Genomic DNA, 19,314 nt, shown 5'->3' on the forward strand with positions numbered 1-19,314 from the left:
CAGGGGCAGCAGCCTAGAGTGCCAGGCTGAAACGGCGCAGGAACGGCCGAGGGGACCTACCCTGTGTCCGAGGTCAGGGGCGGTGGCTGAGAGGAGCTACCCCGTGCCCGAGGTCAGGGGCGGCCAGGAGAAGCCACCTCATGCCCGAGGCCAAGGGTGGAGACCCCAAGAAGCCACCCTGAGCTCAACGCCAGGGGCGGCAGCTGGGAGGAGCCACCCATGACCGAGGCCAGGGCCGGCGGCCGGGAAGAGCAACCCGAGGAGCAGTGGCTGTGTAGGCACAGGAGGGCCTAGAGGAGCTATCCCACGTTGAAGGTCAGGAACGGTGGCGGTAAGGAGATGCCCCACGCCCAAGGTAAGAGAAACCCAAGTAAGAAGGTAGGGGTTGCAAGAGGGCATCAGGGCAGACACACTGAAACCATACTCACAGAAAACTAGTCAGTCTAATCACACTAGGACCACAGCCTTGTCTAACTCTATGAAACCAAGCCATGCCTGCGGGGCAACCCAAGTTGGGCGGGTCATGATGGAAAGGTCTGACAGAATGTGGTCCACTGGAGAAGGGAATGGCAAGCCACTTAAGTATTCTTGCCTTCTGAACTTCCTGAACAGTATGAAAAGGTAAAATGATAGGATATCAAAAGAGAAACTCCCCAGGTCATTAGGTGCCCAATATGCTACTAGAGATCAGTGGAGAAATAACTCCAGAAAGAATGAAGCGATGGAGCCAAAGCAAAAACAAAACCCACTTGCAGATGTGACTGGTGACAGAAGCAACATCCAATGCTGTAAAGAGCAATATTGCACTCAGTTCAGTTCAGTGGCTCAGTCGTGTCGGACTGTTTGCAACCCCATGAATCACAGCACGTCAGGCCTCCCTGTCCAGCACCATCTCCTGGAGTTCACTCACACTAATGTCCATTGAGTCAGTGATGCCATCCAGCCATCTCATCCTCTATCATCCCCTTTTCCTCATGCCCCCAATCCCTCCCAGCATCAGACTCTTTTCCAATGAGTCAACTTTTCGCGTGAGGTGGCCGAAGTACTGGAGCTTCAGCTTTAGCATCATTCCTTCCAAGGAAATCCCAGGGTTGATCTCCTTCAGAATGGACTCACTGGATCTCCCTGCAGTCCAAGGGACTCTCAAGAGTCTTCTCCAACACCACAGTTCAAAACCATCATTTCTTCAGTGCTCAGCCTTCTTCACAGTCCAACACTCACATCCATACATGACCACAGGAAAAACCATAGCCTTGACTAGATGGACCTTAGTCGGCAAAGTAATGTCTCTGCTTTTGAATATACTATCTAGGTTGGTCATAACTTTTCTTCCAAGGAGTAAGCATCTTTGAATTTCATGGCTGCAGTCACCATCTGCAGTGACTTTGGAGCCCCCCCCCCAAAATAAAGTCTGACACTGTTTACACTGTTTCCCCATCTATTTCCCATGAAGTGATGGGACCGGATGCCATGATCTTCGTTTTCTGGATGCTGAGCTTTAACCCAACTTTTTCACTCTCCTCTTTCATCAAGAGGCTTTTTAGTTCCTCTTCACTTTCTGCCATAAGGGTGGTATCATGTGCATATCAAAGGTTATTGATATTTCTCCTGGCAATCTTGATTCCAGCCTGTGTTTCTTCCACTCCAGCGTTTCTCATAATGTATTCTGCATATAAGTTAAATAAGCAGGGTGACAAGATACAGCCTTGACGTACTCCTTTTCCTATTTGGAACCAGTCTGTTGATCCATGTCCAGTTCTAACTGTTGCTTCCTGACCTGCATACAGATTTCTCAAGAGGCAGGTTAGGTGGTCTGGTATTCCCATCTCTTTCAGAATTTTCCACACTTTACTGTGATCCACAGTCAAAGGCTTTGGCATAGCCAATAAAGCAGAAATGGATGTTTTTCTGGAACTCTTGTGCTTTTTCCATGATCCAGTGGACGTTGGCAATTTGATCTCTGGTTCCTCTGCCTTTTCTAAAACTAGCTTGAACATCAGGAAGTTCATGGTTCACGTATTGCTGAAGCCTGGCTTGGAGAGTTTTAAGCATTACTTTACTAGCATGTGAGATGAGTGCAATTGTGCCATAGTTTGAGCATTCTTTTGCACTGCCTTTCTTTGGGATTGGAATGAACACTGACCTTTTCCAGTCCTGTGGCCACTGCTGAGTTTTCCAAATTTGCTGGCATATTGAGTGCAGCACTTTCACAGCATCATCTTCGAGGATTTGAAATAGCTCAACTTGAATTCCATCACCTCCACTAGCTTTGTTCGTAGTGATGCTTTCTAAGGCCCACCTGAATTCACATTCCAAGATGTCTGGCTCTAGATTAGTGATCACATCATCATGATTATCTGGGTCGTGAAGCTCTTTTTTGTACAATTCTCCCATGTATTCATGCCACCTCTCCTTAATATCTTCTGCTTCTGTTAGGTCCATACCATTTCTGTCTTTTATCGAGCCCATCTTTGCATGAAATGTTCACCTGGTATCTCTAATTTTCTTAAAGAGATCTCTAGTCTTTACTAGTCTGTTGTTTTCCTCTATCTCTTTGCATTGATCGCTGAAAAAAGCTTTCTTATCTCTTCTTGCTATTCTTTGGAACTCTGCATTCAGATGCTTATATCTTTCCTTTTCTCCTTGGCTTTTCGCCTCTCTTCTTTTCACAGCTATTTGTAAGGCCTCCCCAGATAGCCATTTTGCTTTTTTGCATTTCTTTTCCATGGGGATGGTCTTGATCCCTGTCTCCTGCACAATGTCACGAACCTCCGTCCATAGTTCATCAGGCATTCTATCTATCAGATCTAGGCCCTTAAATCTATTTTTCACTTCCACTGTATAATCATAAGGGATTCGATTTAGGTCATACCTGAATGGTCTAGCATTTTCCCTATTTTCTTCAATTTGAGTCTGAATTTGGTAATAAGGAGGAAACTGGAATGTCAGGTTCATGAATCAAGGCAAATTGGAAGTGGTCAAACAGGAGATGGCAAGGGTGAACGTTGACATTCTAGGAATCAGCAAACTAAAATGGACTGGAATGGGTGAATTTAACTCAGATGACCATTATATCTACTACTGCAGGCAGGAATCCCTCAGAAGAAATGGAATAGCCTTCATGGTCAACAAAAGAGTCTGAAATGCAGTACTTGGATCCAACCTCAAAAGCGACAGATTGATCTCTGTTCGTCTCCAAGGCAAATCATTCAATATCACAGTTATCCAAGTCAATGCCACAACCAGTAATGCTGAAGAAACTGAACTTGACGGTTTTATGAAGACCTACAAGACCCTTTAGAACTAACACCCAAAAAAGATGTCCTTTTCATTATAGGGGACTGGAATGCAAAAGCAGGAAGTCAAGAAACACCTGGAGTAATAGGCAAATTTGGCCTTGGAATGCGGAATGAAGCAGGGCAAAGACTAATAGAGTTTTCCCAAGATAATGCACTGGTCATAGCAAACACCATCTTTCAACAACACGAGAGAAGACTCTACATATGGACATCACCAGATGTCAACACCGAAATCAGATTGATTATATTCTTTGCAGCCAAAGATGGAGAAGCTCTATACAGTCAACAAAAACAAGATCAAGAGCTGACTGTGGCTCAGATCATGAACTCCTTATTCCCAAATTCAGACTCAAACTGAAGAAAGTAAGGAAAACTGTTAGACCTTTCAGGTATGACCTAAATCGAATCCCTTATGATTATACAGTGGAAGTGAGAAATAGATTCAAGGGCTTAGATCTGATAGACAGAGTGCCTGATGAACTATGGACGGAGGTTCGTGACATTGTGCAGGAGACAGGGATCAAGACCATCCCCATGGAAAAGAAAAGCAAAAAAGCAAAATGGCTGTCTGGGGAGGCCTTACAAATAGCTGTGAAAAGAAGAGAGGCGAAAAACAAAGGAGAAAAGGAAAGATATAAGCATCTGAATGCAGAGTTCCAAAGAATAGCAAGAAGAGATAAGAAAGCCTTCTTCAGCAATCAATGAAAAGAAATAGAGGAAAAGAACAGAATGGGAAAGACTAGAGATCTCTTCAAGAAAATTAGAGATACCAAGGGAACATTTCATGCAAAGATGGGCTCGATTAAAGACAGAAATGGTATGGACCTAACAGAAGCAGAAGATATTAAGGAGAGGTGGCAAGAATACACAGAAAGGATCTTCACGACCCAGATAATCATGATGATGTGATCACTAATCTAGAGCCAGACATCTTGGAATGTGAATTCAGGTGAGCCTTAAAAAGCATCAGTTCGAACAAAGCTAGTGGAGGTGATGGAATTCAAGTTGAGCTACTTCATATCCTGAAAGATGATGCTGTGAAAGCACTGCACCCAATATGCCAGTAAATTTGGAAAATTCAGCAGTGGCCACAGGACTGGAAAAGGTCAGTGTTCATCCAATCCCAAAGAAAGGCAATGCAAAAGAATGCTCAAACTACGGCACAATTGCACTCATCTCACATGCTAGTAAAGTAATGCTCAAAACTCTCCAAGCCAGGCTTCAGCAATACGTGAACCATGAACTTCCTGATGTTCAAGCTGGTTTTAGAAAAGGCAGAGGAACCAGAGATCAAATTGCCAACATCTGCTGGATCATGGGAAAAGCACGAGAGTTCCAGAAAAACATCTATTTCTGTTTCATTGACTATGCCAAAGCCTTTGACTGTGTGGATCACAGTAAAGTGTGGAAAATTCTGAAAGAGATGGGAATACCAAACCACCTAACCTGCCTCTTGAGAAATCTGTATGCAGGTCAGGAAGCAACAGTTAGAACTGGACATGAAGCAACAGATTGGTTCCAAATAGGAAAAGGAGTACGTCAAGGCTGTATATTGTCACCCTGCTTATTTAATTTATATGCAGAATACATCATGAGAAATGCTGGACTGGAAGAAACACAAGCTGGAATCAAGATTGCCGGGAGAAATATCAATCACCTCAGATATGCAGATGACACCACCTTTATGGCAGAAAGTGAAGAGGAACTAAAAAGCGTTTTGATGAAAGTGAAAGAGGAGAGCGAATAAGTCGGCTTAACGCTCAACACTCAGAAAACGAAGATCATGGCATCCGGTCCCATCACTTCATGGGAAATAGATGGAGAAACAGTGGAAACAGTGTCAGACTTTATTTTTTGGGGCTCCAAAATCACTGCAGATGATGACTGCAGCCGATGACCGCAGCCATGAAATTCAAAGATGCTTACTCCTTGGAAGAAAAGTTATGACCAACCTAGATAGTATATTCAAAAGCAGAGACATTACTTTGCCAACAAAGGTCCATCTAGTCAAGGCTATGGTTTTTCCTGTGGTCATGTATGGATGTCTGAGTTGGACTGTGAAGAAGGCTGAGTGCAGAAGAATTTATGCTTTTGAACCGTGGTGTTGGAGAAGACTCTTGAGAGTCCCTTGGACTGCAAGGAGATCCAACCCGTCCATTCTGAAGGAGATCAACCCTGGGATTCCTTTGGAAGGAATGATGCTAAAGCTGAAAGTCCAGTACTTTGGCCACCTCATGTGAAGAGTTGACTCATTGGAAAAGAGTCTGATGCTGGGAGGGATTGGGGGCATGAGAAGGGGACGACAGAAGATCAGATGGCTGGATGGCATCACAGACTCGATGGACATGAGTCTGAGTGAACTCCAGGAGATGGTGCTGGACACGGAGGCCTGGCGTGCTGCTATTTATGGCATCACAAAGAGTCGGACATGACTGAGTGACTTAACTGAACTGAACCTGCATGAAATGTTCCCTTGGTATCTCTGATTTTCTTGAAGAGATCTCTTGTGTTTCCCGTTCTATTGTTTTCCTCTGTTTCTTCCATTGATAACTGAGGAAGGCTTTCTTATCTCTCCTTGCTATTCTTTGGAACTCTGCATTCAGATGCTTATATCTTTCCTTTCTCCTTTGCTTTTCACTTCCTGTCCTTTCAGAGCTATTTGTAAGGCCTCCTCAGACAGCCATTTTGCTTTTTTGCATTTCTTTTCAATGGGGATGGTCTTGATTCCTGTCTCCTGTACAATGTCACGAACTTCCGTTCATAATTCATCAGGCACTCTATCTATCAGATCTAGTCCCTTAAATCTATTTCTCACTTTCAATGTAGAGTCATAAGGGATTTGCTTTAGGTCATACCTGAATGTTCTAGTGGTTTTCTCCACTTTCTTCAATTTCAGTCTGAATTTGGCAGTAAGGAGTTCATGATCTGAGCCACAGCCAGGTCCCGGTCTTGTTTTTGCTGATTGTATAGAGCTTCTCCATCTTCAGCTGCAAAGAATATAATCAATCCGATTTCAATGTCAACCGTCTGGTGATGTCCATGTGTAGAGTCTTCTCCTGTGTTGCTGAAAGAGGGTGTTTGCTATGACCAGTGCAATCTCCTGGCAGAACTCTATTAGCCTTTGCCCTGCTTCATTCTGTAGTCCAAGGCCAAATTTGCCTGTTATTCCAGGGGTTTCCTGACTTCCTACTTTTGCATTCCAGTACCCTATAATGAAAAGGACATCTTTTTTGGGTGTTAGTTCTATAAGGTCTTGTAGGTCTTCATAGAACCGTTCAACTTCAGCTTCTTCAGCATTACTGGTCGGGGCATAGACTTGGATTACCATGATACTGAATCGTTTGCCTTAGAAACGATCAGAGATCATTCTGTCGTTTTTGAGACTGCATCCAAGTACTGCAATTTGGACTCTTTTGCTGAGTATAATGGCTATTCCAATTTTTCTAAGGGATTCCTGCCAACAGAAGTAGATATAATGGTCATATGAGTTAAGTTCACCCATTCCAGTCCATCTTAGTTCACTGATTCCTAGAATATCGATGTTCACTCTTGTCATCTGTCAGTTTTCATTCCAATCCCAAAGAAAGGCAATGACAAAGAATGCTCAAACTATGGCACAATTGCACTCATTTCACATGCTGGTAAAGTAATGCTCAAAATTCTCCAAGCCAGGCTTCAGCAATATGTGAACCACGAACTTCCAGATGTTCAAGCTGGTTTTAGAAAAGGCAAAGGAACCGGAGATCAAATTGCCAGCATCCGCTGGGTCATGGAAAAAGCACAAGAGTTCCAGAAAAACATCTATTTCTGTTTCATTGACTATGCCAAAGCCTTTGACTGTGTAGATCACAGTAAAGTGTGGGAAATTCTGAAAGAGATGGGAATACCAGACCACCTGACCTGCCTCTTGAGAAACCTGTATGCAGGTCAGGAAGCAGTATTTAGAACTGGACATGGAACAATAGACTGGTTCCAAATAGGAAAAGGAGTACATCAAGGCTGTATATTGTCACCCTGTTTATTTAACTCCTACGCAGACTACGTCATGAAAAACTCTGGACTGGAGGAAGCACAAGCTGGAATCAAGATTGCTGAGAGAAATATCAATAACCTCAAATATGCACATGAAACCACCCTTCTGGCAGAAAGTGAAGAACTAAAGAGCCTCTTGACGAAAGTGAAAGAGGAGAGTGAAAAAGTTGGCTTAAAGCTCAACATTCAGAAAACTAAGATCATGGCATCTGGTCCCATCACTTCATGGGAAATAGATGGGGAAACAGTGGAAGCAGTGGCTGACATTATTTTTCTGGGCTCCAAAATCACTGCAGATGGTGATTGCAGCCATGAAATTAAAAGATGCTTACTCCTTGGAAGAAAAGCTATGACAAACATCAACAGCATATTAAAAAGCAGAGACATTACTTTGCCAACAGAGGTCCGTCTAGTCAAGGCTATGGTTTTTCCAGTGGTCATGTATGGATGTGAGAGTTAGACTATAAAGAAAGCTGAGCGCCGAAGAATTGATGCTTTTGAACTGTGGTGTTGGAGAAGTCTCTCAAGGAGATCCAACCAGTCCATCCTAAAGGAGATCAGTCCTGGGTGTTCATTGGAAGGATTGATGCTAAAGCTGAAACTCCAATATTTTGGCCCCCTGATGCAAAGAGCTGACACATTTCAAAAGACCCTGATGCTGGGAAAGATTGACGGCTGGAGAAAGGGACGTCAGAGGATAAGATGGTTGGATGGCATCACTGACTCGATGGACATGGGTTTGGGTGGACTTGTGGAGTTGGTGATGGACAGGGACACCTGCGTGCTGTGGTTCATGGGATCTCAAAGAGTCGGACACGACTGAGCAACTGAACTGAACTGAACAAGGTCTCAAGGCCAAATTTGGGACAATTTAAGCAGCATAATAAATGATTACTCTAATGGATTAAAATTGATAGAATAAAAATCCATGAGTCCATAATGTTCTATAAAAAAATTGAATAAGTAAACATATCTTCAACACATGATGAGGTTATGTCCTGATAAACCCATCCTAAATTGAAAATACATTTAATACACCTATCTTACTGGACATCACAGTTCAGCCAAGCCTATCTTAAATGTGCCTAGAACACTTAGGTTACTCTACCTGAACTTGGAAAAAGTCATCTAACACAAAACCTATAATAAACTATTGACTATCTCATGTATTTTATTGAATACTATACGGAAAGTAAAGATATAGAATGGATGTATGGAATGGTTGCAAGTGTATTTGTTGTTTACCTTTCTGACTGTGTGGCTGACAGCTTCACTGTCACTAACTAGCATCATTAAGAGTATCATACTACTTATCACCAGCTCAGGAAATGATCAAAGTTCAAAATTCCATGTACAGTTTGTACTCAAATTTGCTTTTGCAAAACACAAAATTATAAATTGAATCACTCTAAGTCAGGGACTGTCTGTAAACAAATGGAGAGGGGAAAGGAAAAAGCTATTCCTTACAGTACAATTCCATTTAACAAAGGTAGAAAGAAAATTACCATTTGGTACATACCACATAAATAAATGCTGTGAGCAAGAATGGAATCTAAAATTACTGGATGAAATTCTGATTCTAAAAAATAAGGTAAATGCAAAGTCTTAAGTTTTCTCCCTACAGGCTACTTATTAATTTATAAAGAAAAATTTTAAGTTTATAGTACACAAACCTGATAAATAACAGAATAACCAGACTTAACCAACAATGACATCGATTTCATATACTTGTAATATGCTGCACAAGAAAGATACATCACTTCTGTAATATGTTTTGCCAAAAATTTATAACCTTAATCAATCAGAACACCCAAACTGAAGGACATCTTACAAAATAACTTTCCAATACTCCCAAGTGTCAAGGGCATCAAAGAAAAAGAAAACCTAAAGAACTGTCTAAGATTGAAGGTGGCTAAGATGACAGGAAAAACAAACACATGGGATCTTAAATCAGATTTTGACCAGAAAAATGACACAGTGTGGATAGTGAAATTTAAATAAAGTCTGTAAATCAGTAAATAGTATTGTATAGGTGTTTCCTCAATTAATTAGTTACGTAGTATGTGAACATTAAAAGCTGGATGAAAGGTATACAAGGACTCTGTGTATTGCTGTTATTATATTTAAAACAGCTTTGCCTGCTTGCTAAGATGGTTCAGTCGTGTCCAAATTTTTGCGACCCTATGACCATAGCCCACCAGGCTGCTCTGTCCATGGGATTCTCCAGGCAAGGATACTGGAGTGGGTTGCTATTTCCTTTTCCAAGGGAATTTTCCTGACCTAGGGATTGAACGCATGTCTCTTACATCTCCTGAATTGAGGCAGGTTCTTTACTAGTAGCGCCACCTGGAAAGCCCACAAATGTGTAATTTAACCACTAGCAATAACTCTTCTAGTCCTCTTCAGCACCAGGCAACTACCAATATATTTTGTCTCAATACAGTTGCCTATTCTGGACATTTTATATAAATGGAATCATATGGAAATGGAAGTTGTTTGTAACCAGCTTCTCTCGTTTAGCATGTTTTCAAGGTTCATCCATTGTTATATGCTGAATTGTCTCTCCCACAAAACTAAGATCATGGTATTTGGTCCCATCACTTCATGGGAAATAGATGGGGAAACAGTCGAAACAGTGTCAGACTTTATTTTGAGGGGCTCCAAAATCACTGCAGATGGCGACTGCAGCCATGAAGTTAAAAGATGCTTACTTCTTGGAAGGAAAGTTATGACCAGCTAGATAGCATATTCAAAAGCAGAGACATTACTTTGCCAACAAAGGTGCGTCTAGTCAAGGCTATGGTTTTTCCTGTAGTCATGTATGGATGTGAGAGTTGGACTGTGAAGAAGTGCTGAGTGCTGAAGAATTGATGCTTTTGAACTGTGGTGTTGGAGAAGACCCTTGAGAGTCCCTTGGACTGCAAGGAGAGCCAACCAGTCCATTCTAAAGGAGATCAGTCCTTATTGTTCATTGGAAGGAATGATGCTAAAGCTGAAACTCAAATACTTTGGCCACCTGACATGAAGAGTTGACTGATTGGAAAAGACTCTGATGCTGGTAGGGACTGGGGGCAGAAGGGGACGACAGAGGATGAGATGGTTGGATGGCATCACCAACTCGATGGACACGAGTTTGAGTGAACTCCGGGAGTTGGTGATGGGCAGGGAGGCCTGGCGTGCTGCCGTTCATGGGAACTCAAAGAGTCGGACACGACTGAGCAACTGAACTGAACTGAAAAGGTGTTGACGGTCTAATGCCAGTACCTATGAAAAGTGCCTTTATTTGAAATTTGGATCTTTGCAGATGTCAAGTAAAGATGAGGTCATTAGGTGTGGTGAGTCCTAATCCAATGATTGAGTCCTTATAAAAAGGGGAAATTTGGACACAGAGGTAAGACACACACAGAGGAAAAGATGTTGAACTTTTTTATGTGCTTTATTGACCATTTCTCTATCATTTTCGAAGAGATTTCTACTCAGATTGTTTCCCTAGTTTTTAATCAGTTTATCTTTTTTATTGAGTTGTGAGAGTTCTTTATATATATTGATGCATGCACACACACTGTCGTATCTAACTGTTTGCGATCCCATGGACTGTACCCTAATCAGGTTCCTCTGTTTATAGGATTTCCCAGACAAGAATGCTGGAGTAAGCTGCCACTTCCCCCTCTAGGGGATCTTCCCAATCCAGGGATTGGACCTGCATCTCCTGCATTGCAGGTGATTCTTTACTGGTTGAGCCATCTGGGCAACAATTCTAGATACTGAATCTTTATCAAATACACGATTTGCAAGTATTTTCTCCCATTCTGTGGGTTGTCTTTTTGCTTTCTTGATGGTGCTATTTAAAGCACAAAACTTTTACAATGTTATATCTGGTTTGCAATACTTTATACATCTAAAATTACTTCAACATAAAAAAAATTAAAAATCTATGTAAGACGTTTAGAAGACTATGCTCTAGACTACCGAAAGGAAGGAGAAATGGAATTTTTCCTTTGCTATTAAATACAACTGTGTTTTTCTTTTCCAGATTATACAAGTGATGCAAATTCTCTGGAAATTAACATTAGTAAACTCACCATCCAGAGATAATTATCACTGTTACTGAGGGTTATATTCTCATACAAATATATAAACATTCATAAAAATTGAGGGGCACTTGTTCTGTGCAGGGAAAGCTATTGTGATGCCATGTGACACCAAACAGAGATAGTGATGGGCTGAACTGACTTTACAGGTGAGTGATGGCTGTGCTTTAGGGGAAAAAGAAAGTTTTATAGAGGGCAACCAGAAGTAAAGGAATGTCAAGGGAGCGGTGATTAACCTCTTGATACTAAGCCAGACTGGATGACATTGGATTTTGAAGGGCTATACACTGCAATGGATGTGATCCATGCAGGCAACGGGGCATCCTTAAGGACTTCTGGTCAAAGACGGCTGAGGACAATGGAAATGTCTGTGATACACTTTATATTCCGAGTACTCACATACAGATGGCCATATGTCCTGGTTGGTCACAGCCTCAGTTACACCTTTGGTCTTCTAGTTGTACCCCTTTCACTCTCAAAATGCCTAAGTTTGGAGGATAAATATCATTATCTACATATACACACACACACACACACACACACACCTTTCACAATTCTCATCTTTACTATGCTAAATGCACTGAGATTTTGTTTTCTAATTCACTAAAAAAAAAAAAAAAATGTACATTGGCTGTGAGGCGGAGGTAGATAGCCCCAGGAAATTGGAGATTCATTCCCTGTAGACTGAAAAACTCCAAGATGACAACAATACAATTAGGGGAGGAGGCTTGGGGCCAGGCCAGACCACATATTTCTCAAAGTCAGGAGACTTTCCAGACCACACATGCACAGAAAGGCTCCTTAGAAGTCAAAATGGGAGTGATGTCAAGAGCTGTTCTACCACCTGGCCTTTACAGTAGAATCCATCTTGGCTAAGAGATGCATGTGCACATGTGGGTGGATCCTGAGATATACCAAATACCGGCTGTGAAACAGGAGAATCAAAGTGATTGGCCAAAGGAAGCCCAGAAGAAATGCCCCATAAAGGTAATTCTAACTACCTTGAGGGTGTGACTCAGCGACTCACTCTCAGTAAGTCCTGTATTCTTTTTCCTTCTATTAAATCCTTTATTTGCTTCACTACTTTCCTTCTTTGGGGCATTCTCTGCAAAGCCAAAGAGCCAAGGCTTTTGTCACTGACCAAATGTCTAGTGGTTAGGATTTGGTGCTCTCACTGCCAGGACCCTGCCTCAGTCTGGCTAGGAACACACGCCACGCTCCAAGCCCTATTGTGGGCACCCTAGATGAGCTGCAACTCATTAAGCTGACTTTACGACACACATTAATTGTTCCTAATCCCGAACTCTGACCAAGATGCCTGTCAGGTTTTAAGGAGGAAAAAGACACAGTTTAAGTTTGGATATGCACACTTTTGAGGCTGTGGTTCTCAACCCTGGCTGTCCATCAAAAAAAAAAAAAAAAAACTGAAAGATTACTGAAAATGCACACCTCCAGGTCCACTGCATATAGAGCTCTACTACATGTATTTCCATGGAAAGAACTGTAACATATTTGACATATAACAAATGAAAGGGTATGAATACTTACAGACTTAAGTTCAAAGCAGAACCACTAAGAACCACTATGTACAGGAGTATGTGAAAGCCTGGGATGAAACACAGGCGGAAGCTAAAAGGGCACGACCTGGGCATGTCCTGTGTTAAACCAACCAGCGCCCCTCTCCGCAGGCCTCCGCAGGCCTCCACAGGCCCTCGCCAACCCGGAGGTAAGGTGGCGGGGCGACGTAAAGCAGAGGAAAGGCAACAGCCGACATGGCAGTTTCTCCAGGCCAGGCCCGCTCTGCTTGCCCGCGCCGGTACCTGCCACACGCGGAGCGCCTACCCACAGTGCCACGCGGCGCGCACGCGCACAAGCGGCCGTTCCCAGCTTGCAGCGCTGCGCGGCGGCCGAGCCGGCAGCGGGCCGCCTCTGGCAGCCCCGGGCCAGGCGCCCCCGTCCCCAGCAGCGGGGGTAAGATGGCGCTGAAGAGGATCCAGAAGGTAAGAAGTCCTTCCGCCTGAGGGCTCCTTGCGAGTCCGAAGCATTGACTCCCGGGTGGGGACGCCACGGCCGCCAAACGAACGGCAGCTGAGACCAAGGAGAGAACGGTAACACCTGCCAGGGAGGGAAGCGGAACCGCCGCCCGCGCGCCCTTAAAAGGGTACCGCGCAGCGCGCGGGGGCGGGGCGGCATCACGTGGGGTTAGCGTCGCGCGGGACGGGGCGGGGCCCCGGGCGGAGCCACGGAGGGTTAGCGTTCCACACCCCTCCCTCGCCTCCCATCTCGGCATCTGTGGCAAGGTGCGGGCTCCCTGCACCTTGGACGCTGTGTTCCGGGCGCCTGGGCGGAGAGGTAGCGCCTGGCCTCAGAGGAAGGAGGGCATGCCCTTGTGGGGGTGTCTGGAGGGCTGGTCAGAGGAGTCGAGGCTGGAGCTGGAGTCTAAGGGATGAGTACGAACCTCTACAAATGCAGAAAAGGAACAAGGGCGTTCGCGGTCTTGGAGAGATGCCGTGGCTGGGCTTGGAGTAGGGAGAGCATGACTGAGGTTTAAGTGCCGCTGGAAGAGGGGATGGGAGTGGGTGGGCAGGACCAGGGTGGGGGTATTAGGGGGAGTGCTAAGATAACTTTTTTATCCTGTAGGTAATTGGGAGTCCTTATGGACATTTAATATATTAACTAGAATTTGGAGAATGCACAATAGGAGGAAGAAAAAGTATTTTCAGTTATGCTATATTATTTGTTTACATCGTAGTATATCTACTATCATCAGTCTTTTCCCTTTTCTTAAAAAAAAAAATTACACTTTGCACCCCGCTGTTTCACATAGCATTAAACGTAGGCAGTTTTCATGTTGTTAAATAGTATTCATAACTGTAGTTTTTAACGTCAGCTTTCCAAAAGTATATGACCATTAATTTAGTTAATCATTACCTGTAGTGAATAAACACATGGAAATGTATGTCAGAAGGCAAGGAACTTAATCACTCCCAGCCTCTGTGTCCTCCTGTTTTTATAAGTTGGTTTTTTTTTTTTCTTTTTTTAGGCTTAGATGATACATGTTTAGTACATGCGTGGAATATATCAAGCGCTCAGTATGAATTAACGACCACTGACATTCTAAATTTTATAGGAAGTAAATAATTCTGTGATAAGCATCATTGTATGGTGAATTTGGTCAATGCAGGAGACTCTAGTTCGATCCCTGTGTTAGGAAGATCCCCTGGAGAAGGAAATGGCAACCCACTCCAGTATTCTTGCCTGGAAAATCCCATGAACAGAGAAGCCTGACGGGATATAGTCCATGGGGTCCCGACAGTCGGCTGTGACTTAGCGACTAAAAGCAACATGGTGAGCTTAGGTTTGATTGCCTGAGGTGGGATTGCAGGATCTCTTAAGAATATGGTGGTGGTGTTCAGTCGCTAAGTGCTGTCTGACTTTGCATCCCACGGACTGCAGCACACCAGGCTCCTCTCTCCTCCACTATCTCCCAGAGTTTGCTCAAGTTCATGTCCATTGAGTCAGTGATGCTGTCTAACCATCTCATTCTCTGCTGTCCCCTTCTCCTTTTGCCTTCAGTCTTTCCCAACATCAGGGTCTTTTCCAATGAGTTGGCTCTTCACATCAAGTGGCCAAAGTATTGGAGCTTCAGCATCAATACTATCAATGAATATTCAGGGTTGATTTCCTTTAGAATTGACTGGTGTGGTTTGATGTCCTTGCAGTCCAAGGGACTCTCAAGAGTCTTCTCTAGTAGCACAATTCAAAAGCATCAAGGGGATGCTAAGGGTAAGGCTCATTTTTAATAAACAGCTCTCCTAAAAATAATGTGTTTAGCAAATTAGTCTCTGAAAGAGGTCATCTGTTATCCTAGGACTTTGACACAGGTGAATGATATGCTCAAATCTCTGTCGTGAAAAGAGGCTTCTGGCTCTGCTGTAGCCTGGGGTGGCCAGAGGGGGAACTGAGGCCACTGTGAACGTCCAGTGAAGCTGTCGTCCAAGTGACTGACCGTGGAGCAGATGCCAAGACAGGAACTGTGCTTGGATGACATGCAAAGGGTACAATCGGCAGAACTTGAAAAAGAGTATGTGGTGAAAGTGAGAGAGGGGGATGCACAACATGGATAACTGATTGGATGGCAGTGTTATTGCCTGTGTTGGAAATCAAACATTTTGAGGGCAGGGAGTAGGGTAAGGGAGATAAGGGTGTATGTTTGAACCTCCATGTTTGAACATACAGACTGATAAGATTTGTAAAAAGGAGAACTATGAGAAAGTGAAGAGGAACTAAAGAGCCTTTTGATGAAAGTGAAAGAGGAGAGTGAAAAGCTGCCTTAAAATATGCTGTCTAGGTTTGTCATAGCTTTTCTTCCAAGGAGCAAGTATCTTTTAATTTCATGGCTGCAGTCACCATCTGCAATGATTTTGGAGCCCAAGAAAATGAAGTCTGTCACTGCTTCCATTGTTTCCCCATCTATTTGCCATGAAGTGATCTTGTTTTCTGAATGTTGAGCTTTAAGCCAACTTTTTCACTCCCTTCATTCCCCTTAATCAAGAGGCTCTTTAGTTCTTCACTTTCTGCCATAAGGGTGGTGTTATCTGCATATCTGAGGTTATTGATATTTCTCCTGGCAGTTTTTTTTTTCTCCTGGCAATCTTGATTCCAGCTTATGCTTTATCCAGCCCAGTATTTCGCATGATGTACTCTGCAATAAAGTTAAATAAGCAAGGTGACAATATACAGCCTTGTACTCCTTTCCCAATTCAGAACCAGTCCATTGTTCCATGTTTGGTTCTAACTGTTGCTTCTTAACCTGCATACAGATTCCTCAGAAGTCAGGTAAGGTGGTCTGGTATCCCCATCTTTTTAAGAATGTAGCACAGTTTGTTGTGATCCCTGGTGGCTCAGATGGTAAAGTGTGTGTCTACAATGTGAGAGACCTGGGTTCCATCCCTGGGTTGGGAAGATTCCCTGGAGAAGAAAATTGCAACCCACTCCAGTACTCTTGGCTTGAAAATCCCATGGACGGAGGAGCTTGGTGCAGGCTACTATCCATGGGGTCACAAAGAGTCGGGCACGACTAAGCGACTTCACTTTCATACAGTCAAAAGCTTTGGCATAGTCAATAAAGTGGAAATAGATGTTTTGCTGGAACTCTTTTGCTTTTTCAATGATCGAACCGATGTTGGCAATTTGTCCTCTGGTTCCTCTGCCTTTTTAAAATGCAGCTTGAACATCTGGAAGTTCTCAGTTCATGTACTGTTGAAGCCTAGCTTGGAGAACTTTGAGCATTAATTTGCTGGCATGTGAGATGAGTGCAATTGTGTGGTAGTTTGAACATTCTTTGGCATTGCCTTAGGGATTGGAATGAAAACTAACATTTTCCAGTCTCGTGGCAACTGCTGAGTGTTCCAAATTTGCTGGCATATTGAGTGCAGCACTTTCACAGCATCATCTTTTAAGATTTGAAATAGCTCAGCGGGAATTCCGTCACCTCCGCTAGCTTTGTTCAGAGTGATGCTTCCAACCCACTTGACTTCACATTCCAGGATGTCTGGCTCTGGGTGAGTGATCACACCATTGTGGTGATCTGGCTCTAACATCTTTTGTGTATAGTTCTCTGTGTATTTCTGCCACCTCTTCTTAATCTCTTCTGCTTTTGTTATACCATTTCTGTCCTTTATTGAGCCCATCTTTGCATGAAATGTTCCCTTGATATCTCTGATTCTCTTGAAGAGATCTCTAGTCTTTCCCATTCTATTGTTTTCCTCTATTTCTTTGCACTGATCACTGAGAACGGCTTTTTTATCTCTCTTTTCTATTCTTTGAAACTCAGCATTCAGATTAATAATATATCTTTCCTTTTCCTTTCACTACTCTTCTTTTCTCAGCTATTTGTAAGGCATCCTCAGACAACCATTTTGCCTTTTTGCATTTTTATTGGGGATGATTTTGACCACTGCCTCCTGCACAATGTCACAAAACCTCCGCCCATAGTACTTCAGGCACTCTATCTATCAGATCTAGTCCCTCAAATCTATTCCTCACTTCCACTGTATTGTCATAAGGGATTTGATTTAGGTTGTACCTGAATGGTCTAGTGATTTTCCATACTTTCTTCAATTTAAATGTGAATTTGGCAATAAAGAGTTCATGATCTGAGCCACAGTCAGCTCCCAGTCTTGTTTTTGCTGACTGGATAGAACTTCTCCATCTTCAGCTGCAAAGAATATAATCAGTCTGATTTTGGTATTGACCATCTGGTGATGTCCATGTGTAGAGTCTTCTCTTGTGTTGTTGGAAGAGGGTGTTTGCTGTGACCAATGTGTTCTCTTGGCAGAACTCTGTTAGCCTTTGCCCTGCTTCATTTTGTACTCCAAGGTCAAACTTGCCTGTTACTCTTGACTTCTTGCTTTTTCATTCTAGTCCTCTATGATGGGGGCTTCCCTGGTGGCTCAGACGGTAAAGCATCTGCCTGCAATGTGGGAGACCTAGGTTCAATGCCTGGGTCGGGAAGATCCCCTGGAGAAGGAAATGGCAACCCACTCCAGTACTCTTGCCTGGAAAATTCCATGGACAGAGGAGCTTTGTAAGTTACAGTCCATGGGGTCACAAAGAGTTGAGCACGACTGAGCAACTTCACTTCACTTCACTTCCTCTATGATGAAAAGGACATCTTTTTTTTTTTTTTTTTTGCTGTTAGCTCTAGGAAGTCTTATAGGTCTCTATAGAACTGTTCAGCTTCATCTTCTTCGGCATTAGTGATTGGGGCATAGACTTGGAGTGATTTGACTTGGAAACAAACAGATCACTCTGTCATTTTTGAGATTGCACCCAGGTACTGCATTTCGGGCTCTTTTGTTGACTATGAGGGCTACTCCATTTCTTCTAAGGGATTCTTGTCCACAGTGGTAGATGTAATGGTCTGACTATAAATATTAATTGTTCTTTAGAGATAACTTGCAAAACCAGGAAAGTATAGATAATACCATATTTACATCTACTCTAAGATGAACAGTTTTTTACATTTTTACACCTTTGAAATTGGGATGCTGCTTAAAATCACTGGCAGTATGACTGTCACTGTGTGAAAGCCATGTCACAGCAGTGTATATTGAGGTTAAGTGCATTGTTGATGTGTTTAATTGCGTTAAAAATGTCTCCAAAAAGATATTTTGATTTAATGCTGAAGATTAAAGCTTTTGTGAACACAGGCACAGAAACAGAACAGTGAGGAATAAATTTTATATTAATGGAATAAATGTTGCTGGAAAAGGGACTGCAGTTCTTTATTTCCATGCCAAGCTAACCACATGTTTCATAGACCACAGAAAGGAAGCTACTGTGTACCGTCTAGTCAGTGAGGCTGGCTCACCTATATTTGCTGAAGTTTGTGCAAAAGATTGTGTATTGTGGGCCTTTCTGTAAGAAAACTCCAGAAACGTTCATGGAGGACTGTTTAAGAGTTGCCACATCACCATTGCCTGGAAGGCACAGGGAATGACTGTGAGGATACCCGTGACCCCAGGTTAGTATAGACTCTAAACGAGGAGAGCCCATTTATTTATTTCACTTGTCTTCTACTCCTTTTTTGCTATGCATGAATGATTTTAAAATGAAAACATATGCCCAAGTAAGCTTTTTGTTGTTGTTGTTTAGTCAGTAAGTTGTGTGTGCCTCTTTGCAACCCCATGAACTGTAGCATGCCAAGCTTCCCTGTCCTTCACTGTCTCCTGGAGTTGCTCAAACTCATGTGCATTGAGTCAATGATGCTATTCAACCATCTCATCATCCTCTGTTGCCTTTTTGCCCATCTGCCCTCAGTCTTTCCCAGCATCAAGATTTTTTCCAGTGAGTCAGCTCTTCTCAGCAAGTAGCCGAAGTATTGGAAC

The 19,314-nt window shown here is 43.1% G+C and overlaps 1 protein-coding gene and 1 long non-coding RNA gene across 11 annotated transcripts in view; one reads left to right on the forward strand and one right to left on the reverse strand.

Annotated features, from left to right (window-relative positions):
* The window catches only part of LOC138424393 (uncharacterized), a 61,408-nt gene extending 47,857 nt beyond the window's left edge, over nucleotides 1-13,551 (reverse strand). The window contains exons 1-2 of the long non-coding RNA XR_011250776.1: nucleotides 12,971-13,551; nucleotides 11,822-11,906 (exon numbers count right to left, since the gene is read on the reverse strand). This is a non-coding gene — a long non-coding RNA (uncharacterized lncRNA). The remainder of the gene's footprint in view (nucleotides 1-11,821; nucleotides 11,907-12,970) is intronic.
* The window catches only part of UBE2D4 (ubiquitin conjugating enzyme E2 D4), a 114,879-nt gene that overhangs the window by 75,671 nt on the left and 19,894 nt on the right, over nucleotides 1-19,314 (forward strand). For 5 of the 10 annotated variants that reach the window (XR_011250771.1, XM_069561168.1, XM_069561170.1 and 2 more), the window contains exon 1: nucleotides 12,476-13,422. Coding sequence is in view for 5 of the 10 variants with exons in the window: in XM_069561168.1 (XP_069417269.1) it covers nucleotides 13,195-13,422 (228 nt within the window). In the remaining 5 variants the exon portion in view is untranslated. Of the gene's footprint in view, nucleotides 1-10,956; nucleotides 11,052-12,475; nucleotides 13,531-13,638; nucleotides 13,775-16,752; nucleotides 18,951-19,314 lie in introns of those variants that run through there. The other 5 variants (XM_069561171.1, XM_069561175.1, XM_069561172.1 and 2 more) reach the window with 5 other exon arrangements.

This window comes from Ovis canadensis, chromosome 19 (genome assembly GCF_042477335.2).
Source record: "Ovis canadensis isolate MfBH-ARS-UI-01 breed Bighorn chromosome 19, ARS-UI_OviCan_v2, whole genome shotgun sequence".
NCBI lineage: Eukaryota > Metazoa > Chordata > Mammalia > Artiodactyla > Bovidae > Ovis > Ovis canadensis.